The sequence below is a fragment of the Tiliqua scincoides genome, chromosome 5 (assembly GCF_035046505.1).
Source record: "Tiliqua scincoides isolate rTilSci1 chromosome 5, rTilSci1.hap2, whole genome shotgun sequence".
NCBI lineage: Eukaryota > Metazoa > Chordata > Lepidosauria > Squamata > Scincidae > Tiliqua > Tiliqua scincoides.
In genome coordinates, this window is record NC_089825.1 from 118,012,076 (window position 1) to 118,038,766 (window position 26,691).

At 49.4% G+C, this 26,691-nt stretch overlaps 1 protein-coding gene across 1 annotated transcript; it reads right to left on the reverse strand.

Annotated features, from left to right (window-relative positions):
• Positions 1–26,691, reverse strand: KREMEN2 (kringle containing transmembrane protein 2). The gene is given in 12 exon segments (XM_066630331.1): positions 1–292; positions 550–622; positions 2,306–2,449; positions 3,732–4,064; positions 8,079–8,232; positions 10,701–10,825; positions 11,955–12,264; positions 14,627–14,738; positions 25,236–25,393; positions 25,778–25,933; positions 26,076–26,532; positions 26,654–26,691. Coding segments are annotated over 12 exon segments (2,352 nt in total).

The following is a 26,691-nucleotide window of genomic DNA, read 5'->3' on the forward strand; positions in this document are numbered from 1 at the left end:
TCAGATGGTGGAGATGAGGGATTTGAGGGAGGACTGGTTGGTGGAAGAAAGGTTCTCATAGCTGTGGCACAGGCAAGAGCAGTCTGAGGAGGTCTCGTCGTCCCCAACCCCACCACCATTGTGCAGGGGGCGGTGGTGTGGGGTGCCGCGTGTCGTGCAGATCACCACGCGGGTGTGTCGGTAGGCCACAGCCCATGCCTCACCGCCAAGGCACTGGCAGCGGCTGCGAGGGCCTTTGGAAGAGAACGGGCCCAGGGAACCACCGGTCTTCTTTTGCACAGAAAGGCAGGTCCTGGAAAAAAAGAACAAAGTAAGAGGTGAGTCAAGAAAGCACACCACTGACAAATGCATCATGGGAAATATAAGACTGTGGCAGAAAAGAAAGAAATTCATTTGCCTGTCCCCCAAACCCTTAGTCTTCCAACAAGCAAAGAACAGAATCCAAGACTCCAAAGTAGCGTCTCTCCCTGATCATTGGCTGGAACCCCCCCCCCTTTCCTCCAAGCCAGGGATACCCAATGCAAAAGCTCTGGCTCACTCCCTGCCTACCTTTTGCGCAGATGGTAGGAGATGATAAGGATGGCTAAGACAAAAGTCCCTGTGGCCGTATACATCACCCAAGCTGTGTTACAAAAGAACAAAAGGAACAGTTTGTGAACAGTCTTTCACCTCAAATCTTCCACCAACCAATCCAAATCCTGCCCCCCTCCACTTAAAAAAAAAGTTAGAGATGGGAGATGTAATCCTAGATGGTGATTGAAAAAGCACCTTGAATCCTTAGAGTCCCATCCTATCCAATTTTCCAGCGCTGGTGCAGCTGTACCAATGGGGTGTGTGTTGCATCCTGAGGTGCAGGGGTGGTCACTGAGGCCTCCTTAAGGTATGGGACCATGTGTTCCCTTACCTCGGGGCTGCATTGCAGCTGCACCGATGCTGGAAAGTTGGGCAGGATTGGGTCCTCAGTCCCTCTGGAATTTACAAACTTTTAGCACTAGGTGGCACCAGGTTTATTAGGCAGCCTTAATGCCCAGGATATTGGGAGGAGGGCCTCTGTAACAAAACTCATTTCCATCATCCTGCTCTGGACTGCTGTTTGGAGAAAAGATTGGCCCATGAAAATGCAGAGGTTGGACACATCTAATTTAAAGTGTTGGTAGCCTGGCCAGCACAAGGAACAGTTTACTCACAGGCAAGCCTTTGGTACAGGCCCGAGCAGGGAGTGCACATGCACAACTTTGTATGTGCTGGCAGGCAAGAATTATGTATGACATGGTAGTCATATATGAGCCCATAACTCAGGGTGTATATACAGTACTGTTGAGTTTCTTGATTGTGTTGTGCAAGCATGGGATTCAGCAACGAGAAAGAGGTCAGCTTTGATTTAAATGTGTTTTTTTTAAAGTTTCTAGTCCTCGTGGCTGAAAGTAGATAGTTCTCGAAGAGTGAACAATTCCCACTGAAAATGGAGGGGGGCTAATCAGAATTCCTGGTAGAAGTCAAGAGAGGGGAGAGGTTCAGTGTTGTGCCCAGCTCTCTCCCATTCCCAATGGCTAGCAAGAAAAAAAAAGTGCCCGATTAGCAAACATATTGTTAAGAATTGCAGAATTCAGCTCTCCAGCATGTAAACTTAATTTTTTAATTTTAAAAACACAGAGAATGTATAGCCCTGTCCAAAATGTGAGTCAGCCTATTCTTCCCACGGCATTTAACCTTGCGCCAACCACAAGGAAAATCACCTTGGAAAGGTAAGAGAAGGTGACTCCTGGTGGCAGAACTGCCCCACAGCAAGTTTTACAGGGCACGGAGGGAACACAGGAACTGCATATGTGTACGTAAGAGTTCCAATGCCGCCCTCTTTTTTTTTATAATGAGAAGTCACTCTGGGAGAGGAGAATTTAGAGTGAAGAAGGGGAAGGGATGTGTTTAACTCTTTCCCCTCGCCACTTCTCCAGTCCAAATGGCACCACCAAGCAGCTTTAGCCCCTGCAGAGTTCCAGTAAAATGTTGATCCTTGAAGACATGCAAGGGGAATCCTACGGGGGAGAGCTGCTGTTGGGAGTGATTTTGCATAGATGGGAAATGGAGTACACACACGCACAAAAAGAGAAAGAGAGACACAGAGAGAGAGAGAGTCAGGGTTCTCTAGTGTATATTTAAGTGCTGCAAGTGATTAGCTTTGCATGTTTCTTGGCCTGTAGAGAAAAACAGTCCCATCCTCAGATACTCTGTTCTGCTCTGAGCCAGGCTAGTGCAAATGGCAGTAGAAGGTTCCCCCATCCCCATATCCCCAAATCCAGTTCTTTACCTCCTACCCCAATGGCAGACTCATTGGCATTGTAGGTCCAAGTGGAGTTGAGCCAATCAGAGGAGGTTGGGACGAGTCGGGAACTGTCACCTGGAAGGGTCCGTAAATCAGACCGAGCTCCATTGATTGAAGGACTCTTCACCCCTGGAGGGAAATCAGAATTCTTTATTACCTACACCAAATTCTTAGCCCACCCCACTCCCCAAAGTGTGATATCTTATTCAGCACCATGAGTTTTAGACACAATAAAAGCCAGCTTATTGGCTGTGTGTTTAATGAATTTTACCACATCACTTTTGCACAGCAAACAAATACTGTAAGCTGTGGGAGTCTCGAATGTGATGGGGTTTGAACCAAGAACCCTGCAGATCTAGTTAACAAGCTCCTCAATGGTTGTTAGCCTTGATGTGTTTGGAACCATTCGCCACTGAAAACCAGTCAATATGCTGGGGCAGTAGCCTTTTTCCTTCAGGGTGATTCCAGGCCTCTTCCTTTCCATTTTTAAGCTCTCATGAAAATTAAAAAAAATAATAATAATTAAACTTTCTACCCCTTCAGTTTGTAAAGAGCTCTAAAGATAAGGATTCCAACAGTATCCGACATGCTCAGTGCCTCAATAAGGTAACCTTCCACTGCTCTCACCAATGAATGCACAGATACTGGGATGACCGATGCATGTTAATTAAGCAATTTTATTAACCACTGACACAATTAAATCACCACCTATGAAGCTGATACAATTAAATCGCCAGCTATTAAGCAATCTCAGTTTAGGTTCTTGCTGCTTTGCACACACACACACACACACACACACACATGCTGTATGGTTAGTTAGGCAATCTCACCACAGCATTTTTGGCTCTAGGCCTAGGGACGCCCAGAGAAACCTGTCCATAATTCACCCCCTGGCTTATGCTGAGGGTGCTGGATTGTTGTTCAACCCACTGTGGTCAGGGAGAAAGAGAGCAAGGGGGAGCCAGCCACCCAAGGGCTTCTGCCAAAGTAACCTTCTGCCATTCCCAGGGCCCCAGTTCAAAGGGGCAGTCTTTCTTCATCCTTCCCTTCACATGGCAGGTGTGGAACCAAGAGCTTCTAATTAGAGACTCTGACTCCCACCCCCGGGAAAGAATTGGCAGGCGCTGGGGTGAAGCTGGGAGTTCAAAGACAGCTCTGCTATCAGCACACCAACACACAGACACACAGCGGCCCTTTAGGGACAAAGGTGTTCACATTTATCTCCCCCTCTGCATTCCTGCTGTTGCCCTCAAGCCCTTGTTCTGGAAGAGCCTTCAGCTGTTCAGTCCCAGAGAGCCATTTCTGTGGAGAATCACAACCTTACTCATTGACACACAGGCGGAACAGGTTTTGCCTGTCCTACCCCAGAGGCAGGCGCATCATGGTGTCAGGCCCAGGCTTGGGTACAGACCTCTATACAGGATGGCAAAGCCCTGGGCTTGCAAGAGCTGGTCCGATTGGAAGGAGAGGAGCAAGTAGTCTGTGGGGAGCAGCAAAGGGGCCCCTGGCCTTCGCCGTCCATCAAACTGAGCCAGCAGGAGGTTGCTGTGCCCGTCCCGCAGCTCGAGGCGGTCATTGGGGTCGTGCACATCAAAGATCCGGAAGGTGAGCTCGACAGACTCACAGCCTGGAGGGTGCAGGGCCCAGCTGCAGTTACTGTCGGCCTCATAGTCATCTGGGAACTGTGGAGAATAAATGACCCCGGAGAGTTCACTGAAGTTTCCCTGGCAGGCACCCATGGACACTGTGGCATGGAGAGAGTCAGAGAAAGCGATCAGAGGAACATCACTGACGATGATGATGATGATTTCACATTTCTGTCCCACCCTTCCTCCAAGGAGCTTAGGGTGGCACAGCATACACAGGTCTCTCCCAAATTTTATACTCACAGGGTAAGCTGAGAGATAGAGACTGACCCAAGCAACCCAGTCAATCATTATGTAACTGAACCTCCTAATCACACTGCTATCATCGTAGCTTTCAATCAACATCAACAACTACTACTTCAGACACCAAGTGCCATCTTAGAAGAGGCTTTCCCTCCTGTGTATGAGAGAAGGGGGAATGTCTCTCCTAGCATGATGCCTGCTGTGACACGTGTACATCCCCTTAAAAAAAGGAAGTTAGCTTCTTCCTTTAGAACAACAGCTTTTCTCATCTGCTAATTTATACAGCTGTAAATCAATCAATTGATGAAAAGGAATGCTCCTTCTGGAATGTGATTCTTCCAGTTATCCTGTGAACACAGTTTGGAGAGTAGACAACTGTGCAAGTCTGGTATCTTTTCAGTCTTTCCCACCGTTTGACTCTGCTAGTGGTAACAAAAGCACCCAAAGCCAGTTGCAAAGTACTGTAACTGTTTTATGTGGGCAGGCACTGCAAAATATGGTCTTATAAGACCTTTTTATCCAGAGCAATACAAGTCAAACTTTGTTCAGCATCTTTCCAATCGTTCATCCACTTAATACTCTCCCCAGTATCAGTTCCCCGTTTATGTTAATTTAAAAAAGCTGATGGTTTCACATCCATGTTCAATAGTAATGAACAGATCATTAAAATGTCTTGAATCCACTGGAGTAACTGAGGGGGGTCAAGAGGGGCAAATGCCCCAGGACGCCACACTTTAGGGGGTGGCATTGCTGGGCGCCCCGTCGCCATCCATGCCCCCCCCACTGTCACTGCATTTGGTCACCCTTTGGAGGTCTTCTGGGATGCAGCAGCTGTATGCAGCCACCTCCAGCCCCGCAGACATCTTCTGAGGCCTCCAGAGAGCTTTTAAATGTCACTTAAGTTTTTCCGACAAAAACTGGAAGTGATGTTTAAAAGATCTCCACAAGGCCGGAGGATACAGCATGCAGCCATCCCCAGACACCAAGGTTAGGGGGATAACTGGGGGGGGGGCTTGCTGTGTTCCTGGCCCCAGTCAGCACAGGGACCAGGATCACAACTGCTTTAATCGGTTAGTGGCCCTAATAAAAAACACTAAGTGCTAATTCACAGAACATGTTTCAGTGTTCAAAGCACTCCAGCATATGAAGTTATCCAATGTATGGAATGGTTATTTGGAAAGACAGTATTATTATTCCCATGTTGCAGACAGGAAGTTGAGGCTGATAGGGGGAGAATTATTGAAGGGCCAATCTGGAGTCACTCATGGCTGAAGGAGGATTTGAACTGGGAGCTTCTCAGATCATAGGGCCAAACCAGATCATACACTGATTGTGTGATTGGGGGCCAGCATGGTTCTTTGTCTTAAATGTAAATAGTAGTCATGTGGGGCTCCAATCTGAATTTGGACCACAGCGGGGGGGGGGGCTTTAATCTTTTGTCCTTGCTGTAATCTTGATCAGAATCCACACGCACCCCCAACAGTAATTGCTGTTTGCCTTGGGATGCATGCTTCCGTTAGTACCCCTCAACCCCCATTCAAACCACCTTCCTCGGGAGGGGGTGGCAGCATCAAGGGTGGGTTAGTCAAGCACGGGCAAAATATTCATGTCCATCAGAGGACCTACATGGCTAGGCTGGTCCTTGAACCATCAGTGACAGTGGTAGGGCCCAATATACCACTGGGGGGGTGCACCAATGCAGGGCTTTGCACCAGTAATCTGGCACCGGCAATGATCCCTTCCCATGCCTGCTTTTCAGGGAAGGAAAAGACCACAGGAGTTCCAATTATGGAACCCCCACATCATATCCAGTTTGGCTCTGTAGTACAATATAGTATTGCAGCGATTGCCAACCAGTGATACATGTACCACCGGTAGTACTTGAGATGCTGTCCAGTGGTACACAAGGCTCACAGGAGACACACACCGCCTGGCAGCGAGAGCGTGATGCAGTGCTACCAACAGCAGGAGAAGAATTGGTTCAGCAAGCAGGGCTCCTGCACACTGTTTCCGCGCACTTGACTAAGCCTGCCCTGCTTGCCCTGAGCTGCTTATTGCTGTTTATAGCATCTGGCCCCCAAACCCAGAAGTAACAGTTATTTCTCATACTACTTAAGATAATTAGACCATGAGAAGTGGTACATCAGGAACAAAGGTTGAAAAACACCATAGTATAGTACTGCTGCCCCATCTTTCCACCCAAAACAATTTACATAAAATGTAAAATCATGACAACAAAAAGGTAGGGGGAAATGTCTCACTGGCCTTGCTTCCTGCTGCTCCACATGGGACAGTTAGTGGTTCTATGGACACGGGATGGGGGGGAGGGACAAGGCATGGTTTGCTTGCAAAGCACCAGCACGTGGTGGCAGCAATGGTAACTCTTTGCCTCTTTTTCCTCCTCTTCCTCCTTCTTGGGCATTTTTAAATAATTCTATGCTACATACTATAATATAGACATATGCAGACATACCCAAAGGGTTGTTGCAAAGATTACTGAGATACCGTGGGCGGTACCCCCCAAAAGCACTATATAAATGCCAGGTTTGGGGTTTTGTTGTTGTTGTTGCTTTTTTAAAAAGAGATTTGAAAACATGACAAGAGGGCTGTTTCACTTCTATCACACTTTTGACAGCCCTCGACATACAGGGCCTGGGAAGGAAAAATAGCCCCGGCCTCTGAAAAACAGGAAAACAAAAAGCATCTCAGAAAACCAATGTTGGGTTTTAAAATAAATAAATACATCCAATCCAGATGTTAAGAATGTGAAACTGGGAAGAGGACGGTGACCACATGATATCCACTTTGGAGAAGCCCTGGAACCACTCTGCCTTTTGCAAGCCAAAATTATGCTCCCGCCTTTTCATGCATTTTTCTTAATTTCTAATCAGAATCTCCCCTTGAACATTGATACATTCTGAGGTCTATTATGGCAAAATGGGTGTTGGCATCCCCTTCACCTCCCCCCCCTCCCAGTATCTTTTCAGGGAAGACAAACAGGAGATTTGAAATGACCTTAAGCCACAAACCACATTAAAGCATTTTTGGGGGAAAAAGTGAATTAGAGCTGTCACACAATTAAATAAATCTTACAGCCCAATCCTCTCCTCCACCATTGTCCGCAGAGTAGCCTCAGAGACAGAGGATGTGCTACATCCAATAATGGGGGAGGGGTGACCAGAGCACCAACCAGAGGTTTGTTTTTTTCACTTTCCTCCATGTAGGTCTTCTGGCAGCCTATGGGCCTCCTCAGACCCACGCCAGCTATGTAGCTGGTGCAAGTCCAAGGCAAGAAAGGAGACAGGTCAGCCTGTCTCAGGAAAAGGAGATAGGAGCAAATTGCTGCCACCTGGGACCCAATCCAGCTACAGTTACGTACACAAAGATTGGTACATGCAGTTAGTACCAATCCTACAATCAGTTTCACGGGGTGTTCCTAATTCTAGACTAGGGGTGTCAAACATAATGCCTGTGGGCCAAATGTAGCCCCCAGAAGCAATTTATCCATCCCTTGTTGTAACTGGGCTCTCCCAGCATGATAACTGGGCTCTCTCATATCTTGGAAATATGAACAAGATTTGCACATCTTCTCTTCTGTCTTTGCAGCTAATAAGTTTCTATGTGAAAACAAAGTGCTTCTTTCTGGCCAGCATCTGCTGAATGATGTCACTTCCAGCCCTCAGCGGGCACCATGAATGCTAACTTCGACCTTCTGTATGAAACAAACTGACACCCCTGTTTTAGACATGGGAGAGGGAGAAAAAGGTTTCTCTATTCACATTCTTCCAAGTCATGCAGACATATTTTTGCTCCCCTACCCCACACTGAACAAACAGTCAACAACGATGTGTCCACATCCTTATACTTACCATTGTAGATGCCAATCCGGCCATCCCCCCCACACAACTCGCTGGGCTTGCCAAAACAGATTTGGTCACACTCCACAGAGCTCACTGGCTGGCTGCGCCGGACATCCCCCTCGTGGCCACAGAAACAGGCATAGCCAGCCTCTACCCCAGCAAACTGAAGAGGAGAGCAAAACAGAGATGATGGAGAGAAAGTGGGGGTGAGGACAGATTACAGGCTGCCCCACGGTGTTTGCTCATTGCATGGAGTGCAGAATAACAATATTCAGTGGTACCACCCTGAGAGAGTTCAGCAGGAGACAATCATTCGTAAAAGAGCAGAACGTGGTTTGAAGGAGACTTTGCTTGACATGGTTTACACACACATTCTTTTTGTCCCACCTCTGGTCAAATGGAATTTGCAGGTTTTTGAAACAATAGAAAACTTGCCAGGCCTGTTTACCAGGGGCCAAAATGGGATGAGTGCACACAGCCTGCAGCTGTGATGTCTGTTCCAAACTAATGGAAATTGACAAAGCAATACTAACATGCTGTTGACTGTCATGACCGTCCCCGTGCTGGCTTGAAGTGTTGAAAACATGCCATAAGACATGTTTGCGCCTACTCAAAAGCCGGGTGGACCAGCCCAGAGGCCCGCACCTGTTCAGTAGCGCCAGATTCCGACCCTACGTCATTATTTTAATAAAGTGGGGGAAAACTGCTTGAGCTTGTGTCAATCATCGCAGTGCCCTTGTACTCATTGGTTAGGACAATGAAAGCTAGGGGTGGGTTTCCCTTTTAATGAGCAATTGGGTTAATACCTGCACAGTTTTTCCTTGAAGTTCTGTAAATAAAAGATCTGGTGATGTTTTAAAAAATTAACAATGAAGTGACAACTGGACAACTGGACTCTTGGAATGAATCCCAAATATCCCTGAGGATTCCAGGCCCCCACCTCAGCTCCCTCTGTGACTCTGTCCCAGTGGTGTAGCTAGAAGGGATGTAAAGCACAAAGTTTTGCAGGGAGCATCACCACAGCATGCAAGCAGCCTCGCCCCCTCTCCTTTGGAGCTATACTGGGCGGGGGGGAGCAAAACAGAGGCATTTGCTCCCCCTGCCCAAAATGGCTCCAAAGGGGAGGGGGAGGGGCCACTTGAATGCTGCGGCGAGGCTCCCTGCAAAACTTAGTGTTTTACACCCCCCACTAGCTATGCCACTGCTCTGTCCCTTCCTGTGGGAATGAATCAATTGATGCCACATCTGGGGTGGCGAACAGCATTTTCCTAGGTACAAATTCTAGCTCCTGTAACAATCAGAAAATGCAATCTCTCCGGAGCAGAAGCGTAACCGTGAGGGCAGACAGTCAAAGCAAGCACAACAAATGAGCAACAACTGTGCGTTTGGTTGCACTAATAGAAAAAAACCCCAGAGAGTTTGGAAAGACAAAACAAAAGCTGCTTGGATGGCACAGCTCCATCTCTCTTGTGGTCAAGGATCAGGCTGACGGGCTGGGAACGGCAAAGGGGGATGACACAACGAGAGATCTCTATGCTCAACAAGATATGAACACAGAATGTCTACATCAGGGTACAGCTGCCTGTTTTGGGTACACATTTCTGTGCGAATTTCTATCTAGGTTCATTTTTACAGATCAAGAATCCATGTATACCGTATGCAGATTGTACAGTACTTGCATTGAATGGAATGTGTGATCAAGTATACCCAAGTACAAACAAACAGTTAATGCATCCAGGCACACAGATGCATTCGGGTATAAATGTATTGTAGGAACACCATGAAAGGCTACAATCTTTCATCCATTAATTGGTCAGATGAATCAATTAAAAAAACTTTCTTGATTGACTAAGAAGGCATCCCCATTATCAGAACATAAGAACAGCCCCACTGGATCAGGCCATAGGCCCATCTAGTCCAGCTTCCTGTATCTCACAGTGGCCGCACCAAATGCCCCAGGGAGCACACCTGATAACAAGAGACCTGCATCCTGGTGCCCTCCCTTGCATCTGACATAGCCCATTTCTAAAATCAGGAGGTTGCAAATACACATCATGGTTTGTAACCGGTAATGGATTTTTCCTCCAGAAACTTGTCCAGGCCACATGCCATCACCACATCCTGTGGCAAGGAGTTCCACAGACCAACCACATGTCGAGTAAAGAAATATTTTCTTTTGTCTGTCCTAATTCTCCCAACACTCAATTTTAGTGGATGTCCCCTGGTTCTGGTATTATGTGAGAGTGTAAAGAGCATCTCTCTATCCACTTTATCCTTCCCATGCATAATTTTGTTTGTCTCAAAAACATACATCAGAAAACACATTGTCTTAAAATGCTCATTATTTTTAATACAAATACTTATATAAGTAAGGCTGCAATCCTATAATACTTTCCTGGGTGTAAGCATCATTGAATGCAATGAAACTTATTTCTGAGTAGACATGCATAGGATCGCACTGTAACTGACGTAGGAGAGGCATTCCCCCAAAGCTGTCACCTGCGTGGGAATGCCTCTTCCAGAAATGGTGTCAATGGTCCTTCCTTCCCCTCACAGACTTACAATTCCTGCAAGACCTACAGTTCCTCACAGACCTACAAGATGGGCCCACTGCTGGGGAGAGTAATTTACCTTATAGCCCCGTTTGCGGCAGAAGCTGAGGCAAACTTGCACCGTGAGCTTGGTGGAGGTGCCACTGCTTCCACTCAGTGCTGGGGGAGTCCCAGAATCCAGGAAGCAGCCAATGTAACCGGGCACTGAAGAGAACAAGAAAGGGTTCCAGTCAAACGGTTCCCACATGTGTCTGCTTACCAATGATAATTCAGAGACCTTTCTCCAGGTGCTCCTGTCACTAAGAGGTTAAGGTGGTAGGGAAACAGGAGAAAGGGACCTTTCGGGAGTTGCACCTCAATTTGGGAATATTCTTCCTGGCACCATCTGGCAACCAATTGGATGAGCTTCAGGTCTAGTACTTAGCCAAGAGGCTTTTGTTTGTGAGGAAAAGCCCATCTTTGAGTGACAGTTACATCATGGCAGCACACTTCCTGAAAGGAGAGGCTGTGGAGGCACCAGAAAAAATGGCTGGGGGCATAAAAGGACTTGTTCTGCCAGTGCTATGAGCCCATAGGATTTGGGCTGTAACACATTTAAAGGCACACATGTAAAGTGTTCAGGTCAGACCCAATCTCATCCATGAGGCTGACTGACTTGCCTGAGGCAGTAGACACACAGGGGATGACCACCTCTGCATGCCCACTCACCTCCACTGCTCTCTCTCCCCCCCCCCCCACTCCCCGGATTGGAAAAGTAAGAAAGACATGGAGTGGAAAAAGGAAGTGTGGAGGGGAGGAAAACCACTCTCCTTCCCTACACACTTCCTCTTCTGCTCCATCCCCCTCTTCCAGAGGTTGGTAGGAACAGAGATCACCAGGCTAGGGGAAGCAGGGCTTGGCACGCCACCTGTGGCGCTAGAGGGCTTGGGCCAACCCTGGTTCAGGTACTTGTCAGTAATCCCAGTTCCATGGGCAGAAAATAGTGAGATGCAAGAGCAGCTTTAACGTCTTAATGAATATCTGGTGGGCTACCTGCACAATTTCCCATAACCTCTGTAAGTGAATGGTCTAGACTAGAGGTTGATCTTTTTTTAAAAAAAAAATGTAGCTTAATATTAATGGAAGGAACCTGGAATATCCCTGAGACAATCGGGCCTTGTAGGCTCCCCACTTCCATGTGATCCAACAAGCTTATCGACTGGAACACACTGGGGTACCTAACTCTTGTTGTCTGGCAACCTTACACACACACACACACACACACACACACACACACAGAGAGAGAGAGAGAGAGAGAGAGAGAGAGAGAGACTGCCCAATGATCTGCACTCACTGTGGCAGGTGGGGATGTCACAATACTTCCAGTAGATCCCTTCCTCGTTCTCTGAGATGTAGCACCAGGGTTGCACGTCGCCGTCCGGGTTGCGGCAATAGTTGTGGCTGCCCAGCCCCCACTCGCCATTGGGGTACTTGGCCGTGTTGTAGGCATGCTCCCGTGTCTGATTCCAGTAGAGACAGGGCCGCCCTGCGTTTCCAGGTGAGGTCTGGTTCTGCGAACCCCGGTAATCGGCCCCATTCACCATAAAGCACTCAGACAGCTCTGGGGATGAGAGAGAGGAGGACACTCAGTGGGAGACCACTTCCTGTGGCAGGCTCAGGCCATTCCATTTGTCACTCCAAAGAGGTGAAATTAAAATTGATTTTTTTTTTCTAAATTCCATTTTATCCAGCCCTGCCGCTAAGTTGCTATGGGTGGCATACACAGTGTGGACTCCCCCACTTTACCTTTACAACAACACTGTGATGTACTGTGATGGGCAGGAGGTCTGGTCTAGAGGGTTGAGCCTCCATTTGCCTGAAGATAACATCCGAAGGTCGCCAGTTTGAGGCCACCGGCACCGTGCGACCTTGAAGCAGCTGACAAGCTGAGCCGAGCTATTCCATCTGCTCTGAGCGTGGGAGGATGGAGGCCAGGATGTGTGACCAGATCAAGAAAGAAACATCTGAATGTTGTGGTTTCTTGAAAGATAGAAACCTTCTTTCAAATTGTAAAATTCCCTACAGGGATTTAAATTGCCTGCCTATGTAAACCGCCTTGAATAAAGTCTAAGGAGAAATCTGAGGACCAAGAAAGGCGTTATAGAAATACCTGTATTATTATTATTATTATTATTTAGGTTTAGCTGAGGTTCAAATCCTCACTCAGCCATGATGCTCCTTGGGTGACCCTAGTCTAGGTAGCCTAACCTATCTTACAAAGTTGTCAGAGCTGCCCACCCAACAGGCCGGCTGAGGTGCTTGCCTTAGACAGCAGATTGGTGGGGAGTGGTACCCACCTTCTCTCCACTGCTGCTGCAGCTCCTCTTCCCACTCCTTGTATTAGAAAAGATTTCCGACAATCTAGGCCACCATTCTCCTCTCTTCTCGTCCATACTACCTCTCTGGCCCCCTCTTCCTTTTCCAATCCAAGGAACAGGAGGAGCTGAGGTTGCCACACCTCCAGGTAAGGGGAGGTAGTATTTAAAACATGGCCTTGGGTGTCAGGAGGACTTACACTGGCTCTGAGTTGTGATACCCTGCACATGCCTGATCTCGTCTGATCTTGGAAGCTAAGCAGGGTCAGGCCTGATTAGTATTTGAATGGGAGGCCGCTTGGGAATACCTGGTGCTGTAGGCTTATACCATAGTCTTTCGAGACTGAAGGTTGCCAACCATTGAGTTGTGAGGCTAAAATGGCAGGGGGAACTTTGTATACTGCCCTGAACTCTTCAGAGGAAGGGCTGGATTTTAAAAAGAACAAAACAAAACAATTATTATGCCTAACATTTCAATGTGCTATACAAATATTTTAAAGAAAACACAGTTCTCAGAGCAATTTCCAGAAGGAAACAGAAAGTATTATCTCCCCTATGAATCCCACACACATTTTCCCAGGTTATAACTTTAACAGGCGAGATCACAATAGCTCCCTACTGTGAAAAACTTAACTGGGTGATTTTTGCACACTAAGCTGCTATGAGAGATACAAGAGCGAGTCAGCCTGGGGGTTTGTTTGTTTTGGTCTGGTCAGCTGGCAACCCAATCCCCTGGAGGGAGGGAACTTGGGAAAGCTCAAGAAAGTGTCATATATAGGCAAATGAGCACCTTCCTGAACTCACAGGACTGCCAGGTGAGAAATTGTGTGTGATGGCTGTGACTGCCAACAGAACTGTATTTCTAGGAGTACAGAAAGCTGCCGTACTGATTCCATGATAGGCCGGCGCAGGTCCCCTGCATTGGCCCAGGAGTGTCGCAAATGTGCTGTAAAGCACATTCGCAACTACTCTCAAGCCGGTGAGGCCAGTGCAAGAATGTGCGCCAGCGCTGAATCAGGACCCAGAGGGGATAAGCACATGCTGGCCAAGGCAGGCCAGCATGGGGGATGGGAAAGGGTGGTTGGAGGGTGGAATGGAGGCAGGGAGGGGCGTTTTGGGGTGGAAGCGGGTGGACCAGGAGGCGGATCAGGTCCAGGATGGGGGTGGGATCGGCCGTGGCAGTGCAGGCCGAATCCTAACACCCGTCCCTGGCCCTATCAGCCTTACATGGGCTGCTCGGACTTGCACTAGTGAAATCACTGGAGCAGATCCAAGTAGCCCAGTAGGGGTGACTGGGACGTTGTTCGGGGTAAGGGGAAAAATATCGCCTTAGCCCAAGTTGCCCTCTAGCCAGCACCTATCTTGTGCTGGATACAATGCAGGCCACTCGATCTACATGTTCCAGGGCAAGTTAGAACAGGGCTATGAGTTCAGTATTGACAATGACTGGAAGTAGCTCTCCAGGGCTTCAGACTGGAGTGTTTCTCTGCCCTATCTGAAGATACTGTTGGCTGAACCTAAGCACTGAACTACGGCCCCTGACAAGGAGGGGAAGAACAGTTTCCTGGGGGGTGTTTAATCACATGGCACATGAAGCTGTCTGCGCCCTCCTAACCACACAACAGCAGAGAGAGGATCGGGTCTTAGTCACAGAGCTGGGGGGCAACCGCAGGCTCAGAGAAGACCTGCCCCAGGAGGTGCTGCTCTCCACTTTCTCCAAGAGTTCGCCAGAGATCTCCAGCTGCCCCTCCTCAATGGTGGAGCTGGAGAAACATCAGAGGAAGCGTGACAAGACAAGCTTGAAAGCAGCAGAGGGACCCATCCCAAGGCTGCCTCCAGGGTAGGGGCCAAAAAGAGATTAGAGATGCTAAATGTGTAATCAGTTAAAGCACGCTCTGGCTTTGAAGATTCAAAGGGAATCGGTGTGGAGGGTGTCGCGTGAGCCTTGGCTACAGGCAAAAGAAACACAGGAGACCCTTTTAGATCTTACGTTAAGGGAGGGGGGAACAGGGGGAAGATCAAAGAGTTCAAAGGCGCATTTAATCGGCCATGCCAAGACAGTCAAGTGCAGGCAAAGCACAAGGGTGGGGGGCGAATGAGATGAGACGGACAGGACACCTCCCCAACCATCTCTTCGACCTCTGCCAAGGTCGGCGGTTGCTCCTCCTGACCCCAGCCCTGAAGGGAGCTGGGTTCCCATTCCAACCCTGCCCTCATCTCACCATCAGCAGAATGTGAGAAGGATATTCTTAAAAGCAACATATAGCTCTATCAAACAAAGCTATAAATCAGGACTCGGCCCCAGAAAGCCCCTGTTGTCGAGGCTGAGCTCAGCCCCAGAATGCAGAGAGTACCAACTGCAATAATGAGAGATCTGCCATAAATGCAATAAAAGTAACAGTAAATGTGAGAGTGCCTCTAGTCACACACAAAGCACTTTCATTCTTGACTAACCACAACCCGATCCTTTGGGATTCAGGTCTGGTCTACGCATGCAGCAGAATGAGGATGCCACCTTATGTTTCTGAAGGGGGAATCCCTTTTTTGAATTCCCCTATTTAAAAAAAAAATCTCCCTGCAAGTTAATCTAGCATGTCAGGGAAAAAGATTCTAGTCTCAACAGTTCAATGTGGTTCTAGTTTTCTGTTTGCAAGAAGGGTTTAAAAAATGCAATGGACATTCAACTATGCAATTTCCCTACCTGCAGCAGTGCAGTCTGTCCTACGATCTTTTGGTTACATTTTTATGCCATCCTTTCCTCCAAGAAGCCCAGAGAGGCATATAACATTCTCCCCCAACACTTTTTCCATCAACCCTGTCTGGCAGGCTGGGCTGAGAGCTGGTGGCCAGCACAAGGTCACAGGGCCCAATCCTATCCAATTTTCCAATGCCAGTGCAGCCACCATGGAGCCCCAATGAAAGGGAGCAAGCATTCCCTCACCTGGAGGAGGTCTCCATGAAAGTCTCCCTGCTACAGGATGCAATGCATGCCCTGTTAGCGTGGCTGCACCAGTGCTGGAAAATTGGATAGGATTTGGCACACAGTGTGCTCTTTAGCTGAAGCAACCTGGGCTGAGCCAAGGTCTCCCCACTCTGATTCCAACTCACAAACCACTGCACCACACTGCCACTCTCTCATTCCACTACATGTGTAGACCAGGCCTGAGAAGAGAGAGATTCAAGATCAGAAAGCATTGCTTCTAAAAAAGGTTGGAGCCCCAGCACCTCATATTTTGAAATTTCAGCAGTGCCTATCTGTCATGGGGTAAGTGTCTGTGTGTGGGTTTGGAATGCAAAGGAACTAGAAGTTATTATTATATTGCGGCTATTTGTTCCATCAGTTAGTAGTGATAGTATTTTAGGTTATATATATATATCTCTTCAACAAAAACATTCTCAAAGCACTTTGCAGTGGGCACATTGCTTTCCACCCAAAGCAGAAGAGGACACATCCCTGCCCCACAATAACCTTTATAGTTGCTTACAACCTTTTGCCAGAGAATGGAAAACCTGAAGGTTACATGTCGATATTTCTGAAAGCTGCCTAAATAATGAAGCTTTCAACTGAACAAAACAGGCAATCTATGAATTGGAGAGGTAACCAGAAACACTGAGTTTGTACTTAGGAGTGTCTTGCGGGGGGGGGGGCGTTAGAACGTCATCTCTCCTACACGTTCACAGGCAGGAAACTTTCTTGAAGAGGCTGAAAACCATCCGGTTTAAAAATAAAATCCCTAAGTGGAATCTGGAGAACAAGTGGAGCATTTCCAATAGTCAGGAAGAGCAGCTTCGGCGCCCGGCACACCCAGCGCTGGCAGATGGTCCCTGTGGGCAACTGCCAGGGCCAGCACCCCAGCCAGACCCATGCTTGTGTTGGGGCCCCCCTAGCAAAGACTGGGCCCATTCACCGTTTTCCACCACAATGCCCCTGATGCAACATCATTTCAGGGCACTGTGAGGAAACACAGAGCCTTCTTTTGGGAGTCATGGCAAGCTTTCCAAGGCTGTGCAAGACAGGGCTTGGATCCAATCCAATAATGGTATTGCCTTATCAAAACATAGTTCTTGATATAATCCTGCACAGCATCTTCTTGCTATTTTGCCCTACAGCTCCTAAGGCCAGCCCTGCTTTAGGCTGCTACCTCACAGGATTGTTGTGAAAATGCAGGAGGTAGGGGAAATGGGCAGGCAGGGGTGGGCTGTGATGGGGCAGATCAGATCCTGGGGGGGGGCTCAATTTTTTATTTATTATTTATTTATTTATTATTAATTTATTTTTTGGGAGTCACGTCATGAAAAAGTTTGAAGACCACTGCACTAAGAGAAAAACCACTGATACTGCCAACAAAGTCAGCCTCAGTACTAGGATATTTGCATCCTGGATGACTGCATCCTGGTCAAATGCATCCCAGTCATTGATGTCCCTGGACACTCAGGTCTAGGTTTTTTGCGTTCCAGTTCTTTGCGTCCCACTATAACTGGACAACAAAGAAACTGTAACTGGGCAACAAACCCCATGTTATATATACTAAGCATCCTATCCCACCAATAAGCCTACCTTGGCATTTAAAAAATACAAAAGCACATATAATATAAATATTCATATACTGGGACACAAATGTCAGGGATGCAAAAAAACAAACAAACCTGGGCAGCAATGCCCAGAGACTCCAATGACTGGGACACATTTGGCCAGGATGCAGTTGTCCAGGGCACAATGGTCCTGTCACTGTGAGCCTCCCCACAAATTTAGGAGGACCCACCGAGTGAAAGGACGGCCCCACACACTCAGTCGAAGGCCCCCATAGACCTGAGCTGATCCTAGTGCTCTGCAGACCTCCTTGCCCCCGACCCCATGAACAGCAGAAGTGAAACAGATGATGTCCAAAAAACCAAGCAAATCAATACCAGTCGGTCAGATAAAACAGGTCACAGAATGCAGATTCTCTTGGCGCAGAATCTCAGTGGCCTCCCCTTTTAAAGTGGAAAGAGATGCACAGGCATGGCGGATGTTCTCATGGATTAAAGAATGCCAAGTACCAGCCTGGGGTCTGGTGTGTGTGGCACAGGAAATCTGCCATTTGGGGCCTGGAGGGGGAGGGCAGTTCTGGCAGGAGAGTATTGGTGGGAATCGGCCCCTTGGCTTTGGGCCTCCCTGAAAACCCAGGAGTCCTGGCTCCCAGCCTGCCTTGTCCTATCCCAGACATATTAATGTCCTTCCGCAGCTGGGAATACGCCTGGGAGCCTCGCTTCCCTTCCCTTGCCACCCCCGCCCAGCCCCAAACCTCTCGCGGTGTAACCAGACGCCTTTCCAGCCTTGCAGACGCAAGCCCCAGGGGGACAGGCCCCACCTGTTGTTGAGGATGGAAATAGCTGAGAATATAATAAACAGGTGGTTGATATAAAGCAAAAGAGGTTAGGCGGGGGGGGGGGGAGATGCAGAATGGGGGGGGGAGTTCTTTGTGGGGGGATGTGGAAGCCTATGGAGGCCGGAGTCTGGATGTCTAGCAGGTGGTGCCTGTTGGCAGCTGGGTTTTCTAGAGGCTGCTTGGGCCCAGTGGGGGGCTGTCTTGAGGGGGATGGAGGGCATGAATGTGAGATGGCCTTAGGAGGAGTGGGGGGGGGGTGAGAGGAGAAGACTGGGAAGGGGACATCAGAGGTACAAATGGTCCAGGGCTTCTGTGTTACTGAGCGATGGAATTCCCAAAGAAATGCTATGTAAAGGCAAAGGAACGCACACAAGGGGAAAATAGAACTATCCTTACAAACGCAGGATTAGCTATTTTGGTACCATTGTGGAGGGCTTCCTCTGCTCCGACCGCAGCTGTTGAAACTGATGGGCTGTTGAGAATGACTAGGGAAGAATTCCAGACGTATCCCTCATGCCCCTCCGAAAAGCTTCACGGGTGTTTTAACACAATGACAGAAGTGGTTTTCAGACCGTTCCGGGGAGCCCTGGGTGTCGCTGACTGCTGCCTGGGAGTCCTCAGATCAGTTTCGGCTGATGGACTTCCCAGAGCTTGCCCACCACTACTGATCTTCTCCTTGCCATATGCCCCCAGAGGGGAGTATCGCAGGCTGTGTGCTCTGGGGCAAACCAGATACGATGGTGCCATCATTCATGCATCTGCCCCATGAAACTGACTGCACAAGATATTATGGAAACCAAGAACATTACTCAACTGTAGGAAAGAGCAGGGAAGTTCACAAAGATGGATCCATAATGCTTTAACATTCAGCAAGATTGGCACAGAGATGGCCGTAAGGAGCATGTCCATAAACCCCCAGGAGATGGAGGATGGGAATAACATGATCTCTCCATGAGTGACGGGTGTAATTCTCTGTACCACCCAGTCCTGACACTACATCTATAGTTCTCATACTGTGTCACAGAGTTCTTTCCAACATCTAGAGTAGCTATTTTCAACCAGTGTGCCATGGTATTTTGGCATCCCACGAATGGTCCACAGATGTAACGAGGGGGTTTGGGAGACAGCCTTTGAGGGATGTGAACCCTCAAGGGCACAGCAGTATGCCTTGTCAATTGTCCAAAAAACTGATGGTGTGTCTTGACAATGTTAGCACCTTGTCAGTGTGCTGTGAGCTGAAAAAGGTTGAAAACTGTAGATCTAATGAATACCTACCTAGGCCTCCCCAAATGTAAACCTCTCTGTTCTGCCTGATGAAGACTTCAGGAAAAGGAAGATGCAAATGGAGCATAAGAGCAAGTAAGGAGAGGAGAGTGGTGGCTCATAGCTTCCACTACTCTCTTATCCTTCACACTTCCTCTTTCGTTCCATCCTCATCTTCATTTTCCAATCATTTCTTAGACAATAAAAGGGATATGCTTATTTCACCCCAGTTCTCACACCAAGGATGACTATTCAAACAACCCACCCCACGCCTATTCCAAACTACTAAAGTCTTTATTCTATCTGCTGTATGCTATTTTCCTGGATACACAGCTTCTCTGGATTGCCAGGTGGCAGCGGTTATCCAGGGGGCTTTTGCCCAGCTTAGGCTGGTGAGTCAGCTGCAGCTGCAGCTGTACCTGAGCTGGTCAGACATGATCACAGCAGTTCAGGTATTGGTGCCATCCTGGCTAGATTGCTGTAACGTGCTTCATGTGGAGCTACTCTTGCTATGGAAATGGCAATCGGTGCAGAATGCAGTGGACAGCCTGGTTGCTGGGGCGTGGCTGTCTAACTCTCTTGAACTGCTGCTCTACCAACTACAGTGGCTGTCAGTTCAGTTCTATGCCCAATTTAAGATGTTGGCCATGGCCTTTAAAACCCTATATGGCTCAGGATTAGGCACTTGAGAGGCTGCCTCTTTTTATATATTCTTGCCTGCCCCCCGGGGGGGGGCCTTCTTCGAGTGCTGCCCCCAACAGAAGTTAGGGGGCAGCGACGAGAAGTAGTGGCACTGCAGCTGTGGAATTCTCTCCCTGGAGACTTAAGAACTGCCCTCTCCTTTGACATGCTCTGATGAGGACTGAAAACATTTTTTGTTTTGGGTGGCTTTTGGGTACTGTGCATTTTACGACATCTCTTAATTTGCATTATGGTTGCTTTTTTAATTTCATGATTTTATGATGTTTTATGCTGAATTTTTTATTTTTTTATTTACTGTTTTACTGTTGATAAGTGTAAGGGTTTTAGGCTACAGGTCTTATTGTGTGATGCTTATTTTATGTGATTATATGTATTTTATTGTTTTGCGAATGTTGTTAGCCATTTTGGGCATTCGCTTGAAGAAGGAAAAGCTGGATAAAAAAATCATTAAATAATTAAAGATTCATTTACTCTGCAACAGTGTGTCCTGCCCTTTGATTTAAGAAGATGGTGTTTGTTCTTCTGGCTAAAGATATCCTAAGTTTAAAAAATAGCATCTAAAGCACATGAAATGGCTGGATAATGAACTGTGTATAGTGCTTCAATGTGCTTCATAGTGGAGGCAGAGGAGACTTCAGTAAAGTGTGACGTGAAGCTGCAGACAACAGTCCTTGCTGTCAGACTAGGGGTTTTACATATGCAGGAGTGTCCCTATTTTAATCTGTGATTATTATTATTATTGGCAACCTTCAGTCTCGAAAGACTATGGTATCGCGCTCTGAAAGGTGGTTCTGGCACAGCGTCTAGTGTGGCTGAAAAGGCCAATCCGGGAGTGACAATCCCTTACACACCAGGAGCAAGTGCAGTCTGTCCCTGGTCTGTCTCCCTGGCTATGGGCCTTCCTTCTTTGCCTCTTAGCCTCAGACTGTTGGCCAAGTGTCTCTTCAAACTGGGAAAGGCCATGCTGCACAGCCTGCCTCCAAGCAGGCCACTCAGAGGCCAGGGTTTCCCACTTGTTGAGGTCCACTCCTAAGGCCTTCAGATCCCTCTTGCAGATGTCCTTGTATCGCAGCTGTGGTCTACCTGTAGGGCGCTTTCCTTGCACGAGTTCTCCATAGAGGAGATCCTTTGGGATCCGGCCATCATCCATTCTCACAACATGACCGAGCCAACGCAGGCGTCTCTGTTTCAGCAGTGCATACATGCTAGGGATCTGTGAAATTACTGGAAATTCAGACTGTAAGCTCTCTGGGGCTGGGACTGCTGGTGATCACTCAGTAAAGCACGGTGTGTGTTGCTAGCGCTCTATAAGTAACAATAAGCGCTCTATAAGTAACAATAAGTAACAATGGAATGGAATGTTCCTATCCCTTTTCCCCTCCAGCGTTTCAAACTGTACTGCTTTACCTACTCAGTGCATCATAGGCAATTAAACTGGATTTGAGTGGTTATCAACTTTTTCTGTCTGCAGAGCCTCTACCGTCCTAAATAGAGCCCTGCTAGTGCATATGTGGAGTCTCAGGTAACCCCAGAGCACCAGCCTGTGCGCAGAGTGGTACAGCGCCAAGCAGATGGAAGCCACTTACGGTGTGATTGTGGAGCCCTTCAGTGGGTCTCAGGGAGCGCCAGGGCTCCTGGGAACACACTCTGAGAAACACTGCTGTACGGCATCTCACTCTGAACTGGCCCAAGCACCAGGAGCATGTGATGCTGAGGTTAAAGCAAACGGGAAAGAAGACCTAAAGCCCACTGCAGCTTACAGGGTAGGGAAATGACACAAGGCACAGAGGATCCTGAATGCTCCCGAAGACCGGAAAACAGAGTCCAGTACTGTAAATTTGATTGTACAGAGTGGATAGAGTTTGATTTGTTACATAGAAAGATTTAAATGAGCTTGACCACTTTGGCTCTGAGGGCAGTGGGGTGTTGTCCACACAAGCAGTGAATCAGTTTTGTTTGCATACATTTAAAATATTCACTGACTGATATATTGCAATGCCAAACACACCACATTAATTAAGCCTAGATAATGGGCTCTGCCCCTTCACGCCTGTGGCTTCTTTGTCCAAAAAGACACTCACTCATGGGAACAAGAAATCCCAGTTCACCTATTGATATACATGAGAGCTTAATTAACTTATTCATTACTGCCACAAGATCTAGCAACAGCCACAAGTTTAGATGATGATGAGAGAGAGAGAGAGAGAATTATGTTCATATAATCACACCTTTGTTCTCTGCATCCAGAATAACCCCAGTTCTATCCTCACAATTCCACCTTCCAGAAAAGTGGAAAATAATCTATGCCTGGGTACTCTCCAAGTTGTAGGACCACTTAGTTACAAGATGTTTGATGAAAACTAAAGGAGTTGCTAAGTGGCGTTTACACACACACATCTTTGGTCTTAGGAGAAGGACCAGTGAGGACTGTGTAAGCATTCTCAGTAGAGGTAAGAACCCAGGCAAAGACAAACACAATCTCTGCAGAAAAAGCAGATTTAAATTGTCCTTATGCAGAGTTAACCATAAGGAAAAGACAGGCTCAACTGCTCCCTGCACCTCAGTGCCCCCTTATGGCTATTACATGCACTGCAGGCAGACTTCTCTGTTTCCAGAGTCCCAAAGGGACAAATACTGTACAAAGATGTGACTTGTGCAATAGACTGTCCAGCAGTACTATTCTGTTGAAAAGGAAAGGAAGTGAAATTGTGACTGATCCTGGTGAGAGAACCAAGAGGCAATAGGCTAAGCATTGTGCTCTGTAACCCTTAGGGTTGACAATATTTTTCTGGCTCCCAAAGGCAGAAATTAAACAGGTAAATCTTTCACCACTGCATCAGCACATCAAGCTTCACCTACTGAATTTCTGCCTTAAATCAGTGCAGTTTAACTTTAGGGAAGGTGGCTTTGAGCAGCTTCAAGTTAAAGGGCACGATCAAGGGCTGGAATGCCTCTCTTCCACAGAGTCGTCCCTGATCTGTTTTAATGTCCTTTATTTAATTACTTCCCCATCATAAGCTGAGGCTGCTGGATATGGTTCTCCCTTACCTTACCTCTCTTTTATCCTCATAACAACCCTATGGAGTAGATCATCCCAGGACATGGTCTGATCGTTTTGATCATGATACAGTTCACAAAAGCTAAGCAGGTCCCAGGTTGATAGGAGCCTGGATGGGTGACCACCTGCAATCTTTGTCACCTTGATTTTCACAATGGGATGCCAGTGAAAACTAGCAATTGACCTAAGATCACAAGCTACTGCTCCATAGAGTAGAGTAGAGTAGTAGTAGTGATGGTCCCAGCTCAGTAGCAGAGCATGTGCTTTGCACATAGAAGGGTCTGGGTTCAACAAAGCAGAGAAAAATTCCTCTTCAAAACCCCGGAGAGCTGCTACCAGCCTGTGCTGACAATATTGACATAGTTGGACCAAGGGTCTGACTCTGTTTGGCAGCTTCCTGTGAGCCACAGCAGATTTGTGAGGGTCACTGCATCCTTAGGCCAGCCTGACATGGAAAGAAGGAAGCTGAGGGTGAGTTGCTCCCGTGTCCTAATGCAGCAGGGGAAAGTATGAATGGTTATTTCTGAAACAGGTGGGGAAGGAGGTAAAACAAGCTCCCCAAATTCAAATTACACCATGTTTAAAGTCAGAGGAATACAGACAGCTCTACCCCAGGCCTTTGGCAGATGAGAAAGTACCCAATTTTCCCTCTCCCTTCTTGGGACATAAGCAGACCACAGAGAGCATCTTCTTTGAGAAGACCTGCTCAGCATGACTTGACTGGCATCAGGACTCAGCCCTGGAACATGTGCAGCAAAGACAGCAAGTCTCTGAGCATGTGCAGAGTGCCACACATCCCTCAGGGGTCACCACATTCCTTTTTAGGTGTCCAAAGCAGACCTTTCAGTTTAGCTCGTCAGAAGCAAAGTTTGCTTTGCAATTCATAACGTCACTTTTCTAAGGGAACAAACAGAACAAAAATGCTCTGCTCTCCCCCACCGAGACCCACGCAATCTCCCAACACCACTGAAAGAAGAACCCAGGAGTCCTGCAGAGTGAAGAAGCGGAATGACCGTCCAACCCTTGTTGGCGTCAGGTGGATGAAAAATCCACCAAAATGCTTTGGAAAGAATGGGCTCTGCTGGGGGAGGTGGAGAGCAGGAGTGCCCCCCCGACTGAAGCCCCCTGAGGGTGCAGTGCTTCCTCCAGGTCCCCTATGCCATCAACAGCATTGCAGGCAACAACCTCCCTCCCCAATTACGGCCCAGCCCAACCCTGCTGAGCCAGTTTCTGCACTCGGGAGTCCCATCTGACAGGTATCCTGGACAGCAGCCAGACGGAGTGTGTGGGTGAAGGCGGATGGGGCAGGGGTGGGGGGATCTACTCCAGAGCTTGTTCTCCCCCCCCTCCAGGGACCCGGCAGCTGTCTTGGGGTGAGTGTGAAATTGGCAGGGCTCCGTCTGTCTGCCGTAGGGTGGGGCAGGTGGCCACATAGTCCTTTTGAGGCTGGGGGCTCATCAGGCCAGGCACAGAGGGAGGGGGGAGGCAGAAGGGGGTCCTACCGGGCCAAGGGCGAGGAAAGGGCCTGGTGCCAAACCACTGGGAATGTGATCCTTCCTACTCTCGCCCCCGCCCGCCCCCTGACGCCCAAGCAGCCCCTGTGCGATGGGACCCACACTGGTTTCCTTCCAAGTGACCCACCTACTCACAACACCCTGGCACATGCACGTGGGGAGGAGTGGGGAGAGGCACACCAGGGCATGCCCCCCCCCGTCTAGGCTGCTTTCCCCACCTTCCACTTTTAACTCATTAAGTTCAGTCCCTGAGGCTGCGAAGGGGGACAGGAGCCTTGCCAGGACCCAGGAGTCCTGGTCCCTCTCCCCCAACCCCCTCCCCTCCCCTCCCCCTCCCCCAGTACAATCACTCACCTGCCTTCTGCAGAGCTCGTGCCCCCCGAAGCAGCAGCAGCACCAGCAGGAGGCCAAAGGCCATCCAGGGCATCTCTGGAGGGAGTCAGCCCCCTGCCCTGGGCACCACCGAGGCTGCCCCACCACCTGAACAGCCAGGGTCCCAGCTGGAGCTGGAGCTGCAAGGACCAGGGGATTGGGGGAGGGGGAGCGTCCCTGCGCTGTCACAGCGCCAGCCAGTCGAGGATCCAGAGGGGGGATCGCCCAGGGGTCTTCATAGAGGGGCGGGAGATCCCGTCGCTCCCTGGTGAGTCCTGCTCAGTGGGTCGCGCCTCTAGCCATCATCTCCGGGTCCTGCCGCGGCTCCGAGCTGTCTTCGCTGCCCTCGAGGGTTCCTCGGTCTAACGATCACTGGCTGCGGGATCGGGGATCACATGTCCCTCTTGCGGGGGAGTCCCCAGTGGGTCAGGCCGGGGAAAGTCCTCTCCCCCGGGCAGCCGGGCAGCCCAGCAGCCCAAGCACATCTGGAAGGCGAGGGAAGAAGTTCTCCTCCTCCTGCTCACCCTGCCCCGGGTGTCCGCCACGTCCGGGCTTGCCTGGCTATCCCGGAGACCAGCCGGTGCTATAGGCGAGGGATTAGCTCCCTGGAGGATCCTGTAGCCCCGATCCTGGTGGGTCTGGCTGGGGGGGTCGTTTGGGTGGCTGGGTCGCTTCTGAGCCTGGAGGGCGGTGAGGAGGGTCGGCGTGGGTCACTTCTGGCCCCAGCCAGGTGTGCGCAGGTAGGTCTCTCCCATCCCCGAGGGGATCTCCCGGCGCCCGTCAGGCTGGAGCGCTCAGGGCACCCGGCACCCTTCCCAGCACCCAAGCCAGGCACTCCGCGCCCGTCGGAGGGGCGCCTTGGCTGGGGAGGAGGCGTCTGATCGAGCCTGCTCCACCGCCCTCCAGCACCACCTGCAGCAGCCCCACGGATCCCCCCCAGCTCCCTCTCCTGGCCGCCTGCTGGGCTGGACGGGGCGATCGGTCCCTGCGTCTCCCCCTCCGCAGCGCTCCGCTCCGCTCTCCGTCCCCCCAGCGCTCCACTGGCAGCCGGAGGCAGAAGGGAAGGCAAGGCAAGGCGGCTCCCCCGCCATCCCCACCCCACTCCCTGCAGATCTCCCCGCCCCGACCGGCGGCCGCCCCTGGGACGGCCCATCCCGAAGGGGAGGGCCGAGCGAGGGACGCGGCGGAGGCTCCTCTTCTGCGGGCGGCGCGCTCTCCGCTCTGAGCGCAGCCTTGAAACCCGAGACGGGGCGGGCGGGGAGGAGGGAGCCCGGCCAGGCTGCAGCCGGAGCAGGAGGACGGGGGGGCTTGGAGGGGGGAAAGAAGGGGCATCCATCTCCCCCCGCCAGAATGTGCGAGTCGAGCGTGCCTCTGAGCGCGTGCAGAGCGCGCCCGCATACCTGCGAGCAGGGCGAAGAGCTCCCAGCTGAGCTGCCAT